Consider the following 17,654-nt stretch of genomic DNA (forward strand, 5'->3'; position numbering starts at 1 on the left):
CGGCACTTATCTTCATTTCCTGCACTGACAAGCTCAACACTGCAGGAAGAGATCGAGGAGTCATTTTAAAATCCTCCCATGATCTCTCGCCCCCTCCAATGCCCCAATTTACTGATGAGGGGATCCTCAAGCCTCCCTTCACCCCATCTCCTAAAGGCAGGGCACACCCAGGTCCAATCCCCAACACGGACAACCTGGCACTCAGGCACTGGCAGCCTGGCAGGGCCCCTGCCAGTGCCATTTAGGCACCTGACGGCACCATCTGGACACCTTGCAGTGCCAAGGTGGCACTGCCAGGATGCCAAGGTGGCAGTGCCAAGGTGTCAAGCTAATGATGCCAAGATGCTCAGGTGGCATCAGGGTGTCCAGATGGCATCAGGTGTGTCAGGATATCACACTGGTCAGAGACCACCACCCGGGGGCCTCCAATCATCTGTGAAAACCCCCAATGTGCCATTACGCCTGGTCCACTTTTGTGTGAGGTGCAGGTGTTCGATCCGGGGCCTTGGGATATTCCAGCTTAGACATATTTAAGCGAAGCTAACTGCACACTTAAATATGTCAATCTGGATCCCACCCACTGAGGGCAAGGTCCAGATTGCAATGTCTCGTTAGATCTCATGAGGCATCCCGAGCGTCATAAATCTTACGAAAGGCCTCTCGCAAGATTTAACAGCCCCGTTGTGTCACCGAGTCGGGCGCGACAAGGCCGTTCAATCGGGCCCAGGGTTTCAAAGAAACTAATCCTAGCAAAAATAACTTTTTGAACGGTCACATGGCTGGCAATTGATATTGAGCATCAGTGGCTGATTCCGCAGCACATTAACTTTCAGTAAGAGTGGCAATAGCATGGAGACTTTGAAAACCGACATTCCTTCTTCCTGTGCTCATTAGCACTTTATTGCTTCTGTCCAGCACCTGCCATACCAGCAATTTAAATGCACTATATTCCTGTAAGAGCATGTTTAAAATGTTCTGCTAGTATGAAGTCCACCTTCAATTTGGCAGTCTTTAACCCTGGAATTTATCATTGTTCTTCTTGCTATTCCACCCCTTAATTACAAGGTTAAGTGGCAGTCAATCATTTTGCCTGCCAGCATTATCACCAGTCATTGTTACCAACTAAAAGCTTCAAACTGCCAGAAATTACACCGCCGGAATAGGACACACAGATGAATAGGAACAAGGGATGGGCCATTAGCCCCTGTGCCTGTTTTGCCTTCACTGTTTCACAGCTGATCTGTCCATTAACTCAATATACCCATATTCTGAAAATTTTTGGTCGACAAATATTTAACAGTCCCAGGTCTGAGATTCATCTGGCATCAATTGCCCTTTCCAAATCTCTATCATCCCATTGTGTTTAGGTGTTTTCCTAATTTCACCCCTGAAAGATCCGATTTTAATTTTTAAACTCTTTCCCCAGAGCCAGCAGAAAGGGTTTCTTCCGATTTGTTCCCTTAATAAATTGAAAACTTTGATCAACTCCCCCCCGTAAACTTCTAAGTAAGCTCTCCTTGTGATTTAACCCTTGGATGATCCTGGTAAAACCACACTGCACTCCCTCAAAGGCCAATATAGCCTTCCTAATACAATTGTAAACATTTATTGTGTTGATTTTGAAATCCCTTGCAACTTTCTTTTCAGTGTAGCATTCTGTAGCTCCAATTGTTTTGTTACCGTTTGCTGATCTTTGTATCTCTTCTATTTGCCCTGCTCTGTCCTATTTTCCATTTTGGAGGCTTTTCTTGTTTAGTTTCATCTTGTCTCTGACCTCTTTAGTTGTCCATGGGGTGCAATAACCCACCCGGGGCCTATGGGGTGGGAATGATAAGCTTCCCTGTGGTCCCTAGGGGTGGGGGGTGTCTATTAATAAAAGGTTGGCCAGTAGAGCACCAACCAGAACCGAAACCCGCTCGGGATTGACCGGGCAGTTTAAATATTGTGTGTAAATAAAACTGTTACTTTATTTTACTTGGTGTGGACTCCCCGTGTCCTTGTTAAACTGGTGACGAGGAGTAAATTGGCTCACTGTCAGCTGAGTCACCTCCCTGATTTTCTGGACCCAAGTTTGGGTTTACTTGATTGGCCATGCCTCCGTTTGGGTGGTTAGATGCACTTAACACTGGTGTTGAAGACTGGAACCAGTATGCAGAAGAAAGAATGCGTTACTTCATCCAGGCCAACATCACGGAAAATGAGCACAAGAGAGGTAATACTGTTGATGGCCTGCAGAGCGCACATATTTGGGGTGATACGGAGACTCACGCATCCAGATATGCAATCGTTCAACCAACTCGTGACACTTGTGGTGCAATACTTCAACCCAACCCCATGAGTAATCGTTCAAAGATATTGGTTTAATATGGCGGAGAGATCCCCGATGAGTTGGTTACCAAGTTTGTATCACAGCCACGGAAGATAGCCAAGTTTTGAGAGCATGGAACTGCTTTATCTGATATGCTCGGTGATCATTTGGTCTGTGGTATAAATAATATGGAAACACAGAAAAAAACCTTTGCGTTAAATCTCCCTGACTTTTCAGCAAGTGCTCCAGATCTCCTTGTCCCAGGATAGTACCGAATACGGTGTTCAGGACATACAAGGGATAGAGGTGAACACTTTGGGGCGTTGCCCTTCAGGTGGTACCTCCACGGCGACTCCAGCCTGGGCAAAGAGCCGGCCGGCGAGACGGGCAATATCACCGGACTTGGCTGGAGGTGATTCCGGCCCATGTGGAGCCGGTCTAGGCATACCCACAGACAGCAGCAGGACCAGCGCTCCGGGCACTCCAGTTGAGGTAGGTATCAGCCCTGGGGCTGGGCCTCAAAACTGGATGACCCAGAAGTGTCCGAGGATGAGGCTGAGATGCAGCTGAATTGTGTGACATCATCCCTTGCGGCCTCTTTTTGCGTTCTGATACAAGTGAATGGCCATGTGCTCCCAATGGAGTTGGATACGGGAGCTGCCGTTTCTGTGATGGTACAGATCACCATTGATCTTATAAAGGAAGGTGTGCATACTTCGACTTTGACTGACATGGCGGCTCATTTGGCTACTTAAATGGGAACAACTGAATATTGTGGGGTCACTCTTGCTCCGGCATATTATGGGCGCCAATCAGTTTGCCTTCCCCTCATTGTTGTGCAAGGAAGCGACGCTACCTGTTGGGCCGTGACTGGCTACACCAGCTGCAGCTGATTGGCAACATAACCTCCAAGTGGATTCTGGTGGTCTGTGTGGGGTACTGAGCAAACTCCCCAAGGCTTTCTAGCCTGGCTTGGGTACAATTAATGGGGCTGTGGCCAAGATCCAGGTGGACCCAAAGGCCCAACCACAATGTTTTCATGCCCGCTCGGTTCCCTACGCTTTAGTAGGGGAAGTCGAAACTGAGCTTCATTGTTTGGAGAGTTTGGGCATCTTAAGGCCAGTGTGCTTCGCTGAGTGGCTGACGCCAGTGGTCCCCATAATGAAACAGGATAACATAGTCCGCCTCTGCGGGGATTATAGGTTGACAGTGACCACAGCTTTTGAGGTTGAACTGTTATCCTTTACTGTGCATCGAGGATTTGCATGCAACATTGGCCGGTGGCTGTACATTCACAAAATTGGACATGAGCAATGCTTATTTGCAGCTGGATAAATCCTCACAGAAGTAAGTCACGATCAATATGCATAAGGGACTCTATGAGTACACCCTGCTTACCTCTCCTAATGCACCAGCGCATGAAAAACCCCTGAGCTACCTACCTAATCCCATTTGTCAGCACTTAATCTGGAGCCTTGAATTTTTTGACATGCCAAGTGCTCATCCAGGTATATTTTAAAGGATGTGAGGCAACCCACCTCTACCACCCTCCCAGACAGTGCATTCTAGAACGTCACACCCTCTGAAAAAAGGCTTTTCCTCGCATCCCCCCGAACCTCCTGACCCTCACCTTGAACTTGTATTCCCTCTTGATTGACCTTTCAACAAAGGGGAACCGCTGCTCCTTATCCACCCCCTCCATGTCCCTCGTAATCTTGTACATCTCGATCTTTGTGCCTTAATGCATGGAGCATTCGCAATAAAGTGGATGAATAAATGTGCAAATAGATATAAATGGACATGATATAGGGATATAGAGATTAGGGAGATATGGCTGCAGGGTGATCAGGGTTGGGAATTGATCAGGGATATTCACTAATTAAGAAGGACAAGCAAAAAGGAAAAGGTGATGGGGTAGCATTGCTAGTTAAAGAGAAAATGAACACAATAGTGAGGAAGGATATTAGCTTCGACAATGTGGATTTCTAAAAAACAATTCCATGGGATGTGTGCATCGCTGGCTGGGCCAGCATTTATTGCTCACTCTTGAGGGCATTTGAGAGTCAACCACATTGCTGTTGATCTGGATTCACATGTAGGCCAGATCATGCAAGGACGACAGATTTCCTTCCCTGAAGGGCATTAGTGAACCAGATGGGTTTTTACGACAATGAGATGATGGTCACCTTTAGACTTTGAATTCCAGATTTTTATTGAATGCACATTTCACCATCTGCCATGGCAGGATTTCAGAGCATGACTCCGGATTACTAGTCCAGCAACTATACCATTATGCCAATGCTTCCCCACAAATCTGTATAGGTAGAGCTGAGAAGCATGAAGGGGCAGAAAACATTAGTGGGGGTTGTATATAGGCTCCCAAATTGCATTTATGATGTTGGGAATGGCATTAAACAGGAAATTAGAGACACATGCGATAAAGGAACATCTGCAATTATGGGTGACTTTAATCTGTATATTGATTGGGTAAATCAAATTATTAACAATACAATAGAGGAGGAATTCCTGGAGTGTATACAGGATGGTTTTCTGGACCAATACATTGAGGAGCTAATGGTATGGGGGCAAGCACTGCCTCCTCATAGTGCCAGGCACCCAGGTACAATACTGGCCTTGGTTGACTGTCTTTGTGGAGCTTGCATATTCTCCCTGTGGTCGCGTGGGTTTCCTTCAGGTGCTTCAGTTTCCTCCCACAGCTCAAGGATGTGCAGATTAGGTGGATTGGCCAGGATCAATACGTGGTTTACGGGGATAGGTTGGGGTAGAGTGCACTTTCGGAGGGTTGATGCAAACTCAATGGGCTGAACAACCTTCTTGGGCATTTAAGGATTCTATGGATTCTATAAAGAACAGGCCATCTTTGGCTGGATATTGTGTAATGAGAAAGGAATAATTGACAATTTTGTTGTGCAAGGCTCCTTGGGAATGACTTGGGAATTCTTCATCAAGATGTCGAGTGATGTAGTTGATTCTGAGACTAGGGTGCTGAATCTAAATAAAGGAAACTATGATGAGATGAGGAACAAACTGGCCATAATGGATTAGGGAATGTTACTTGAAGAGATGACAGAGGATAGATAATGGAAATATTCAAAGAGCGCATGGGTGAACTGCAACCCTGAACCCACCTGTTCATTTCTGACTGGTGCAAAATTAAATCAGGAAAGGTGGCCAAACCATGACTTACAAGGGAAATTAGAGATAATATTAGATTGAAGGAAGAGGCATACATATTGGACAGAGCAAACAGCAGACCCGAGGACTGGGAGAAATTGAGAAATCAGCAAAGGAGGTCAAAGGGATTGATTAAGAAGGGGAGTATGAAGTTTGAGGGTAACATAAAAACTGTTTGTTAAAGCTTCTATAGGTATGAGAAGAGAAAAAGATTGGTGAAGACAAATGTAGGCCGTTTACAGTCAGAAACAGGGGAATGTATAATAGGGGACAAAGAAATGGCTAACAAACTGAATACATACTTTGGTTCTGTCTTCACAAAGGGGGACACAAATAACCTACCAGAAATGTTGGAGATCGCAGGGTTTAGTGAGAGGGAGGAACTGAAGGAAATCAATATTAGTAGGGAAATGGTGTTGGGAAAATTGATGGGATTGAAAGATGCTAAATCCTCAGGGCCTGACAATCTACAACCCAAAGTACTGAAGGAAGTGGCGCTAGAAATAGTAGATGCATTGGTAGTCATCTCCCAAGATGAAATGAAATGGAAATGAAATGATTTCTGCAGACGCTGGAACAGTTCCGGCAGATTGGAAGGAAGCTAATGTAACCCCATTATTTAAAAAGGAAGTTAGAGAGAAAACATGAAATTATAGATCAGTCAGCCTGACGTTCGTTAGTGGGAAAATACTGTAGTCCATTATAAAAGTTTTAATAGCAGAGCACTTGGAAAACAGGCAAATTTGGACAGAGTCAGCATGGATTTAGGAAAGGGAAATTTTGCTTGACAAATCTACTGGAATTCTTCCAGTATGTAACTAATAGAGTTGACAGGGAGGTATCAGTGGATGTGATTTATTTGCACTTTCAGAAGGCTTCAAACAAAGTACCACATAAGAGATTACTGTGTAAAATTGAATGTGAGTGGGATTGGAGTAGTGTATTGGGATGGATAGAAAACTGTTTGGCAGACAGGGAAAAAAAAGGTAGGAATAAACAAGTATTTTTCCGTAGGCAGTGACTAGTGAGGTACCAAAGGGATTAGTGCTAGGACCCCCAGCTACTCACAATATATATATATTAATGAGTTGGATGAGGGAACTAAATATGATACCTCCAAATTTGCTGGGTGGGAGGATGAACTGTGAAGGGAATGCAGAGATGCTTCAGTGTGATTTGGACAAGTTGAGTGAGTTTAGAAGAATGAGGGGAGATCTCATAGAAACCTCAACATTCTACCAGGGCTGGACAAGATAGATGCATGAAAGATGTTCCCGATGGCGGGGAGTCCAGAACCAGGACTCACAGTCGAAGGATATAGGATAAATCATTTAGGACTGAGATGAGAAATGTCTTCACTCAGAGAGTGGTGAGCCTATGGAATATGTTATCACAGAAAGCAGTTGAAGCCAAAACATGTACGTTTTCAACAATGAGTTAGATGTAGCTCTTGGGGCTAAAGGGATTTGGGGGGAAAGCGGGAACATGTTACTGAGTTGGATGATCAGCCATGGTCATAGTGAATGGCAGAGCAGGCTCAAAAGGCCGAATGGTCTACTCCTGCTCTTGAAAGTTTGACCGAGGTCAGGAGCAAACTTTCCATATATTTTCCCCTCTCCGTTATGTATCAGAACGTCTCCAATTCACACTCCAGGTTCAATGACCCTGAGCCGGAGAGATCTGAGACTGAGACATCTATTGCGGATGTGCTCTCCTGGGACAGTCTCGCTGTTCACAAACTCCCATACACTGCAGTCCAGGCATCAATGCAACAATCCAGGCATCGTCAGTTTTGCTGCTTCAAGAAGAAATGTGTGACTGCCAACTTCATATCCACTCTTACACTAATGTAATTGCAACAATATGGACTTGTATTGGTAACAAACTGTACTTTATACAATTGAACAACGCTGATATGGCCCACTCTTGTTGGTGCATATGTATCTCACTTGTACTTTCTGTTTTATCAATATTGCAATATTGATCTGTTAAAACAAAAAAACGCAAAAGTGAGGGTTAAACAGGTGGTTAACAGATGTTTTGCATTCCAGAATCTTCACAGAAACTTGATTTTCTACTGGGAAAGGACAAAAAGTTACATTTAGTATTCAAATTTTCCGCAATTTTTAAGCCAGAACATGCAATCAAAGGTCTTGTCGTGTCAATTTACTTTGTTTATAAATTGAGTTCCATGGCAGAATGTGACAAAGTGATGCTATTTATTTCAGAACTTACGTCGTTTATTCTCTCTGCTGTATTGGTCGCTGAATGTTGATAGAGAACAATATCTGGCTCTCAGAAGGCTAGACAAAAACACAAACTACATTTGATTAATAATAAAGTCAAAGGGCAGTAAACTGCATTTTGTTTGTTTAGTTATTTGTTAATTATTTTGATCTTGCTACATAGTTGAAAGCAGAGTTTTTTATGAGCGGGCATGTGCAGATTTTTATATTCCTGGGATCAAGTCCTGGAACTGACTCTGAAAAATGTTTTTTTTCTGATATAAATGAATCTAATGCTTCACACCTGAAGATTGTACTGTGTAACTGCAGTAATTTTATCAGAAAAGACTTTGACGTAGTGTGAATATTAGTATCCAAACGTTCAGCAAATTTGTATGCAATTCCTATTTGATTGCCATTAAAATAGAACAAGATAGAATATAGACGTGAAACAGCAGAATGTCAACACTAAGGTCCCAGAGCAATCCACTCATGAATGTATCCCTTCAAGCTGTACCACACAGACCAATGTCACAGATCTGATTTCTAGTCTCTGCCAGAATAGTATCAGGCACAGATTCCTGCTTCTGATTACTATCCAGCAACCCCTGGAAAATTTGTGTGTATGCATGTCAAGTTGCACTAAATTTGGGAAGAATCTGCCAACACTCAACTTGCTTCATATACATTTGAATGCCATTGTTAGGTTTGCTGATAAAATAGACATCAGGCAGCACTGCCGAGATCAACAGATGGGAATCGTAACATAAAATGTGGTGCATGGTGGCTAAACTGAATTGTATTGAGCTATTGAGCAAACAATAAATGGAGCTATAAAGTAGAGAGGAGACATGGGGGTGTAATTTGGTTCCTGACCTACATTGGGTGGGAGGCATGCAGGACATTTCATTCACTCAATGACATCCACAGGAGGTCCAATAGGTTATCAAGATCCAGGGAGCAATGGAGTTACAGGTTGAAATTTTGGGGAAATGTAACAAACATGCCAAGCAGCAGGACTGGAACTTAAGGAAGCTTCTACAGCTTTGAAGCCCAAAAATAATAACAAATTGTAATTTCTGGATAAGTTCCCACATTTACTTAATTCAGCTTATGATCCCTGCAAATGTCCACCTCCCCACATTTACAGCCTACAGCTTAAGGATCAGACATGCTAATGCTAACTGACATGAAAAATTCTATTAGGCCCAAACAACAGTTGTTTTTTTTATAATGCTGCAGTAGCTTCATGGCCACAATTACTAACATTAGCTTTTTATTCCAAACTTAGTTTAATTTACATTGCCACTGGTCAGTTTTGAGCTCATGGCCTGGATTCTCCCACAATTGGCGGAACGGCCCTACGCCGGCGGCAAGAGCAGCGCGAGCCACTCCGGCGTCGGGCTGCCCGGAAATTGGTGAATCCTCCGCACTTCCGGGGGCTAGGCTGGCGCCGGAAGGGTTGGCGCCGCGCCAAATGGCGTCAAAGGGCTGCCGTGGGCCAGCGCGAGTTGGCGCATGCGCAGAACCGCTGGCATGTTCTGGCACATACGCAGGGGGTTTCTTCTCCGCGAAGGCCATGGCGGAGCCTTACAGAGGCCGGCAGGGAGGGAAAGAGTGCCCCCACGGCACAGGCCCGTCCGCAGATTGGTGGGTCCCGAGGACTCCGCTAGCTGCCCTCCAAGCCAGGTCCCACTGGGATGGACCATGTCCATTACACGTCGGCGTGACTGGCCGAAAACAGGCGGCTGCTCGGCCCATTGGGGCCCGGAGAATTGCCGGGGGGGGGGGCTGCTGTCAACGGACCCCGACCAGCATTGTGCGATCCCCGTCCCCGCCCGGAAACTGGCAATGGAGAATTCGGCAGCTGCTGTCGGAGCGGGGGGAGGGGGGGGGGGGGATTCACACCGCCTCCCGGCGGTTCTCAGACCCATCGGGGGTCGGAGAATCCCGCCCCATATCTCCAGATTATTAGTCCATGCACCTAGATTATGAGGTCAGCAATGTAGCCATTATGTTGCCATACACCTAACCCTTTAGGACTCGTTTTTAACATATTAACTTAAGCCCCCCCATTGATTTGGGGTAGAAACCTTAAATGAAAATCGCAACACTAGGAAGTCAACAATTTTCTTTCTTGCATTTTTTCTTCCACTGCATCTCTTTTTATGCCAAAACAAATCAAGCGGGGGGGATTGGGGGGGGGGGGGGGGGGGGGGGGGGGGGGGGGGGAGATGGTGAGGATGGCTCGCAAAACTCATCCAGTGTCTTTTACTTGCATTATAAAAAAGCTTACTCGTAACAATCATCACAACTTCGTGACATTTAAGAATGAACATATAAAGCTAATATTACAATCTCAGCATTACCTGGACCTGGTTGGTCTACCCAGCTGAATTTCTGTGGCTTGGTTGTGCGGTCTGTCCTTTTCTGTGAGGTCAAACACAGTTGACCCGTAGACACTAGCATGCAAGTATTTATGCGTTCTTTCTGGTCTGTAGAATAGCTGTCCATCAGAAGCAGAAATTGTCCAATTTCTTTCTGAACCTGACATCTGAGAAGAAGGCAGACTTGATCGTTGTTCATCCTTAGCAAATTGGAAAGGAAATCAGTAAAACATGTGCCTCAATGGAATAAGGGGCTGGATTCTCTGGTCTCCCAGCAGCTTCCCAGTGGTGCGCCATTCGTTAGGACTTTCTTTTCCCACCGCTTGTCAATGGCATTTCTCATTGAAGCCATCCCATGCCACCGGGATACCAGGGGAAAAAAGAATCCCAATGCGCAGAGAATTCCAGCCACGTGATAAAAATGTATACCATTGGTATGTCCAGAGGTCAACTGTGCTATGGTTAGGGATCTTGTTCCAGGCAAATATTCCATTTCTTGATGTTATTACGATCCCAGACCAGACCCCAACAGGAGCTTGGATACTGAACCGGAACCCCAATATTTTTGTTTATTTGGAAGGCTTATTTTTGCTTATTTGTAAGACTGTGGGAAAGAATGATTCGCTGCAGGAGTGATTGCATGAAGAAATAGGGCTTTGGTATTTCTAAAACAAAAGTTCATTATGAATGCAATATTAAACTTTTTAGCGTCACACCCAGGAAAAATAGCTTACAATTACCCCTTTGCTCTACTGCTCAATTTCCCATGAAACAACTAGAAAAGAAACATACAGTTTGCAATCTATCTTAAAATCATTGAGCAATACTTGCTTTATAAAACAGATTTTGATCCTGTTCAAACTCCTTCAAACTCTGGCTGAATATCTTTGAAAAGATGGTTTATTGGCATGTTTCAGCTTCTTTCATGTCCCCAGACAAGACTGCTCTGCTTTACATATTATTCCTCTTTTATAACTATCCAACTCTGAGAGAATTGTGGACTCAGGGTCAGACAGATTAGAATTCACCTCCCCTCTCTCTCAAACCTTTCTCCAAAACTTAACTGCATCTCTTCATTCCTTTGCTCCACCCAGCAATGACACCATCTCTCCAAGCTGAAAAACAAATGATCTCTGCAGGCTGCGAAGCATATTAACTCCCCCGGGACTTCGCCAGTCAAACTACATTCACCTTCTGGTTTCTAGAATCTCCCAGGCCTTTACAAAACAAAACCCTTTTTTCCCAACCATGACCACTGCAGTCAAACACGCTATAACCCTAAGCTTTTAACCCTTAAACTGCCCCAATATTCCTAAAGTCCTCCATTTGTCACAGAAATTTGACTTTTTTTGCAGGAGAAATTTGACTTTTGCCCATGTGCAGTGGTTGGGACAGGCCAATGACATGAGAGAGCGCGAGAAAAACAGAATTCAGGTTTGTGTTTCAAGGCTATTTTTAACTTGTTTACGGAAGATCCAACAGGTTAAAAGATTCCTATTCAGTGCAAAACGGATGCTGGTTCATTCAATTCCATCGCATGCTTTCGCTGCAAACCAGCTTCACCCACCAACGTCCATTTGTATAACATTCCTTTGGTTAAAATAAGTTTTCAAAATGATTTACAAGGCTTTACATGGTGGACACCATGCAAGAAATAAAGACAAATAGGGGTGGCAGGCTGAAGGTACAGTTAAAAATATGGTTTTCAAGAGGTTTTTGAAAGCAAAGAGGAAGATAGCAAGGTATTGTGATTTTTGGAGCGAGTCTTGTAGGACCTCCATTTTGTGTAACATCAGAGGAAAGGGCCTAGGGTGGAAAATAGGATTAGAGAGACTTCAAGGTTTTGCACAACCAGACCCATCTAAAGAAGCAGCCAGAAAAGTGAGTGAAATCAGAATCAAATGTACATAAATGCTGGTGAGGTCCAAGAATGGCTTCTTCTCTGCTGGTATTGAGCTGCAGAAAATTAAGAATCATAGGACTCTGTGCATATGGACAGTGGCAGGAGGATGGTGTTAGCCCTGGAGTAGAATTTGACCGTCCCCAGTTGATAAGTCTGTAGGTGGGAGGGGTGACCGCAAAATTCTTCAGATGGTCTTTCCACTGGGCTCTGGCAATTTTACCGTGCGGGGTGTGAGACCGAGATTGCTCCCTGCTCTATCTTTGCACCAATTGAGGCCCCCTTAAGTGGCCAATAATGAACACTTAAGGGCCGTTTTATGCCCAGCCCCAATTTTCAGGCTGGTGGAAGGAATTCAGGGGACAGGGAGAATGCTAGTGCTCAGGCCTCAGGAGGGAAGGGAGACGCTTCCATCTGTAGCTTCCTTTTAATGTTGGGTGTGCTCCCCCTCCCCCCGCCCCCCCTCCCTCCAACACACAGTCAGATGGCTTGCACCTCTCTGAGGCAGGGCTTCCTCTCAATGGGTGGAAGTCCCACCTTCAGCCAATTAACGCTCTTTGGAGTTCCAGGATTGGCAGGGATTTGTTCACTGCCAACTCCTCCAATGTCAGGAAGGGAAGCTCCGCTGTGCAAAAATTCCCGGCCCTGGAGTAAATGGTTAGCAAAGAAATGGGAGTATATTTTCAATTTGCTGCTTTGGCATAAAACTAGTGCAATGTATCATTCGCCTGTTCCTGAAATTGCCCTTTTGGAATTTCCATTGATTGCAGCATTCGAGCCAATGATTATAGACATGGTGCATTTGTGTAAATATACCAGATTCCATCATTCAGATTCTATTTTAAACACAGATACAGACTCTAACAAAATGAATGTTGAAATAATTCTAAATTCATATTATGTTAGATGAGTAAATGCCAGACCAGGCACACGATAAAAAAAACTTGAAACAGAATGATCAGAGATCCCTTCCTTTCACCTTAATATCAATATGTATGCAAAATCAGTTCACAGAACTTTGATAATTTATGTGCTAATTAGATTGCATCCCAATATTTGAACAGTCACTTAGCGACGAAAGCTTTAATTGAAAAATAAATTTGAGACAAGAGGCACTATATCAATTTGAAATCTAAACACAATAATGGAAACACCCTCGTTAATAACAAGTTATTTTCATCCTTGTATGATTGTGGATTTATGGGCAGCACAGTGGCTCAGTGGCTGCCTCATAGAGCCACCGATCTGGTTCGATTTTGGCCTTGGGTGATTGTCTGTATGGAGTCTGTACGTTCTCCAGCATGCCGGTGTGCGTTTCCTCCAGGTTCTCCGGTTTCCTCCCCCAGTCCAAAGATGTGCAGCTTAGGTGGATTGGCCATGCTAAATTGCTCCTTAGTGGTCAAAGGTTAGGTGGGATTACAGGGATCGGGCAGGAGACTGGGCCCAGGTAGGGTGAGAAGGCTGGTGTGGACTTGATGGGCCGAATGGCCTCATTCTGCACTGTAGGGATTCTATGTTTTAGTGTTGCTTGATAATAAAACATTGTAAAATCAATGTGATCATTTCAGAGTCAGATTGGGACAGTGAGCTCTGGTAAAGGTTCAACAAATGGAAGATTGAAGCTGCATTCATTTAACACGACAAATAATCAAGATTCCTATGCTGCGACGGTACAGAGTGTTCCATAGCCCATTGACCTGCCCTCCTGAAAGTACACAGTGGCAGAGTGTTCCTGCAGAAATTTTAAAAAACGGAAAACTGACATAAAATTTATTAAAATATATACTTTGTTAAAAGTTCAATAACAGCCCTCACACAATCAGACCACTTTGCCAATTAATTCCCAAATCTTCATTTAACTTGGGCAGTGTCTCTATCATAACAATCTTTTTATTGCTTTCACTGATTTGGCTTAAACATGAAATTCTTTTTGGAGGCAGGGCTAGAAATAATAGAACCAGCAAAAATTATTCTAAGTGTATAAACCGTGCTAAAAGGCTTCAAAGAAATGTAAGCATTTTAAAAGTATTCTGATTTATGCAACATATTTTTTGGCGAAGAGAAATCCTGCAATTAGGTGTGCACAGCACACTTTCATAGAACAGGAAATAGCTATTTGGCAAGATATGTACAGGTAGTTTTGGGCCAAGTACAATATAACTTTGCAAAAAATATATTCCGATTCAACAGTAAAAAATGTCATGGAAAAATTAAATTGTTAATTTTACACCATAAACATTCATGGAGGTCTGATATTGAGTTGGGGAATTTGTCTGTCATAACATCCCATGTTCTTCTTGGAATCCATTCAATGGATCTCCCGTTAAAAAATAACTTTTAATGCCCAGTTTTATTTTATTCCAATTCATTTATTTTTGCAGGACTAAATTTTGAAGCCAGTTCACTTCCAGAAACTCACTGACATCCATGTACATGAATAATGTATTAACTTTCACCCTCCCCTGCTAAGTTAACTGGACACCAGGAAGCTTCAGGTGTTTCACCCATTGCCATATTACATGAGTAAATTTTTCGATACAAGAAATATTACAGCTGAGTTTTTCCTGTCCGCACCCAAACCTCCACATGATACCTGTGGTGATATGCATGGGCATAGCAATGTACCTAGTTAGCTGTACGACCTCTGACCAGAAGGTGGCGATAGAGATCCATCATGTGACTCCAGAGATCCAGCAGTTGGTAGTAAGTCGTACTAGAGGATAGTCGCATCACAAATAGCACCAGGAGAATTCACTGAATTCACCATTTATTACCGTTTGTATCATTGTTCGGTAGTTATCTTTCCACGTGTTCATTTGTTCATAAACTATCTTACTAGTCAAAGACCTAGATGTTCTGTGTGCATCTTTACCATGGCCACAACACAGAACATAACACTAACTTTCCAGCTGGAGTCCTTGAATAGAAGCCAGAGGCAAAGGATGCTGGCTAGTTTTCCTCTTCATTTCTGAAGCAGTCCTGTCTGAAGAACAGTCCTGCCCGCCACCGTTTCGGCGATTTTCTGGGCCCTGAAAAGTGGCATCACCGGGGTGTACGCGTCGCCTCTGGGACCATTGCCTGATGCCTGCTCTGACATCCTTCGCCCCCCCCCCCCCCCCCCCCCCCCCAGCTGGCCACGTTCCCAACGGCTTGCAGCTAGCCTGTTATTGCCCGTCGGAATACTCACGTGGCAGCTGCGGACTTAGTCCGCGGCCGCCCTGGTTGGGGAATGGGCCGATCGGAGGTCGGGGTGGACCTTATAGCTGGCTGGGTAATGATTGTGTGGGGTTTGAGGGTCGGGGACGCGGTTGATAGGGGGGTCACTTTCTTGGGCCTGGCTCCGCGGTCTGAGTCCACCATGGAGCATGGCGCGGCCGCTGGAGGCTGCCTCCGTGTGCATGCGTGGCCTCGCACCCAGAGGTATGGGGGACCCTATCTGCAGCAAAAGCTGCGAGATTGATTCCGGGACCCTGCTAGCCCCCTGCGGGGCTATGAATTCATGTCACTTTTTTTTCATGATTTTCAGGAGTTAAACTCCACGGTTTTGAAGCTGGCATGGGGACATCGTCCCATGAATGGAGAATCCGGCCCACAAACTTTTCAAAGAGGATAATGGATTTTAAATGGCTATTCAAGTACTGTTTGTTTACATTAGCAGATTCATGGCATTTCAAACCTTCCATACGTTACCATGAGTTCTGTTGACAGATACTGGCTGAGTGGGGGGGGGGCGGGGGGGGAAGAGGAGTATGTGGGGTGAGAGAGATATTGGGAAGGAAGATTAAAAGGGGGGGACCTTACACTCATCTCATGAACTGAATCGAGCGCACTGGGAATGAAGGTGGGCCCTTTAATCTGGCTGCTTCTGCATCAGCTCACCCTCATCTCTGCCTCAGGCCTGCTGTCAGAAGTGTCCCCACATCCGCTCGATGAAAATAGTGATAGCAGGCACTGCTGGCTAGGAGGCAGAAATGTCACAATGGGAAACCTACCATCAACCGATTCTCACCTCTAAGGTGAAAATTCGGCCCAGCTTTTCCAAGACCAATGACCTTTCATCAGTTTGAAGTACTTCTCTGATTTTATCTTGTCACCAAATGTAAAAGTGATGTGCTGGATCGGCTACCCACGATAGGAACCACCAGTTTCTATTTTCATCTGTTCACTCAAACTTGGAAATCTTGGGCCAAATCGTCTGGCCTCAGGATTGCTGGAAGCCAGACATATGGCTGAAGATGCGTGTTGGGGCACTGTAGACGTCCTGATGCAAGGAATGACTTCTGAATTGCCTGGGATATTTAAACATCCAGGGCTGGATTCTGTGATCCTGAGGCTAAGTGTAAACCCCGTCAGAAACGCAGTCACGTTTCTCAACGGTGTTAACACGGCCTCAGGATCAGCAATTCTGGCCCCTACAGGGGGCCCACATGACACTGGAGTGGTTCACGCCATCCCAGCTGCTGATCCCGGCGCCAAATAGGCACCGTGGGATCCGCGCATGCACACTGGCACCAGCGCCAACACGCGCATGCGCAGTGGCTTCCTTCAACGTGCCGGCCCCGACGCAACATGGCACATGACTACAGGGGTTGGCGCAGAAGAAAGGAGGCCTACAGCCCAAGAAGCTGACAACCACATCAGATTCCCCCTCCGGGATCGGACCCCCCCGAGAATCCCGGCGACTCACACCATGCCCCCCCCCCCCCCAGATCAGACCCCCCCCCCCCGAGAATCCCCGTGACCGGCGTGAATCGAACCATGCCCCCCCCCCCCCCCCCGGGGTTCGAACCCCCCCCCCCCCGAGAATCCCCGCGACCGGCGCGAATCGCACCATGCCGCCCCGACGCCGGCAAGCGATTCTCTGCAGAGTGGCGAATCGGCACCATTGGCGCCATCGTGGGTTGCTCTACACTGCCGGCCCGCCGATTCTCGGACCTTGATGGGTCGAGCGGCCGTTGTTAAAAAAAGCTGAGTCCTGCCGGCGCCGGCCACTCCTGCTCTCAGCCGATGGGAACTCGCCGTGGAAGGGTCAGGGGGCAGCCTGTGGGGGTGGAGGGGGGTGTCCGACCCCAGGGGGGGCCTCCTATGTGGCCTGGTCCACGATCAGGGCCCACCAATCAGCAGGCTGGCTTCTCTGGCTGGCGGCCTCCTTTCTTCCACACTGGCCCCTGTAGTCCTGCGCCACGTTGCGTCGGGGCCAGCGCGTCGAAGGAAGTCACTGCGCATGCACACGTTGGCGTTGGTGCCACTGCGCATGTGCGGATCCCACAGCGCCCATTTGACACCGGGATCAGCCGCCGGAGCGGCGTAGTCTGCTCCAGTGCTGTGCTGGCCCCCTGTAGGGGCCAGAATTGCTGATCCTGAGGCCGTGTTGACGCCGTTGAGAAACGCGACAGTGCTTCTGACGGCGTCAACACTTAGCCTCAGGATCACAGAATCCCACCCTCAATGTGCATTTCTCATGCTCCCTGGGACTCTCCAACTCTGACCTGGAGCCAGAGACTTGAAAGAGATTCATATCACTTATCTGGATAGTAATCCTGGAAATGTTAGACATTACAAAACCTAAGCTAACAGCTGGGCAACTCCATAACTGACAAGCCAGACCCGAGCCGACAAGACTACCCCCCCCCCCCCCC

The 17,654-nt window shown here is 46.0% G+C and overlaps 1 protein-coding gene across 6 annotated transcripts in view; it reads right to left on the reverse strand.

Moving 5' to 3' along the window:
- Positions 1-17,654, reverse strand: part of LOC119976738 — a 489,950-nt gene that overhangs the window by 98,693 nt on the left and 373,603 nt on the right. For all 6 annotated transcript variants that reach the window (XM_038817468.1, XM_038817467.1, XM_038817469.1 and 3 more), the window contains exons 4-5: positions 10,098-10,315; positions 7,739-7,806 (exon numbers count right to left, since the gene is read on the reverse strand). In XM_038817468.1, coding sequence (XP_038673396.1) covers positions 7,739-7,806; positions 10,098-10,315 — 286 coding nt within the window. The remainder of the gene's footprint in view (positions 1-7,738; positions 7,807-10,097; positions 10,316-17,654) is intronic.

This window comes from Scyliorhinus canicula, chromosome 13 (assembly GCF_902713615.1).
Source record: "Scyliorhinus canicula chromosome 13, sScyCan1.1, whole genome shotgun sequence".
Classification (NCBI taxonomy): domain Eukaryota; kingdom Metazoa; phylum Chordata; class Chondrichthyes; order Carcharhiniformes; family Scyliorhinidae; genus Scyliorhinus; species Scyliorhinus canicula.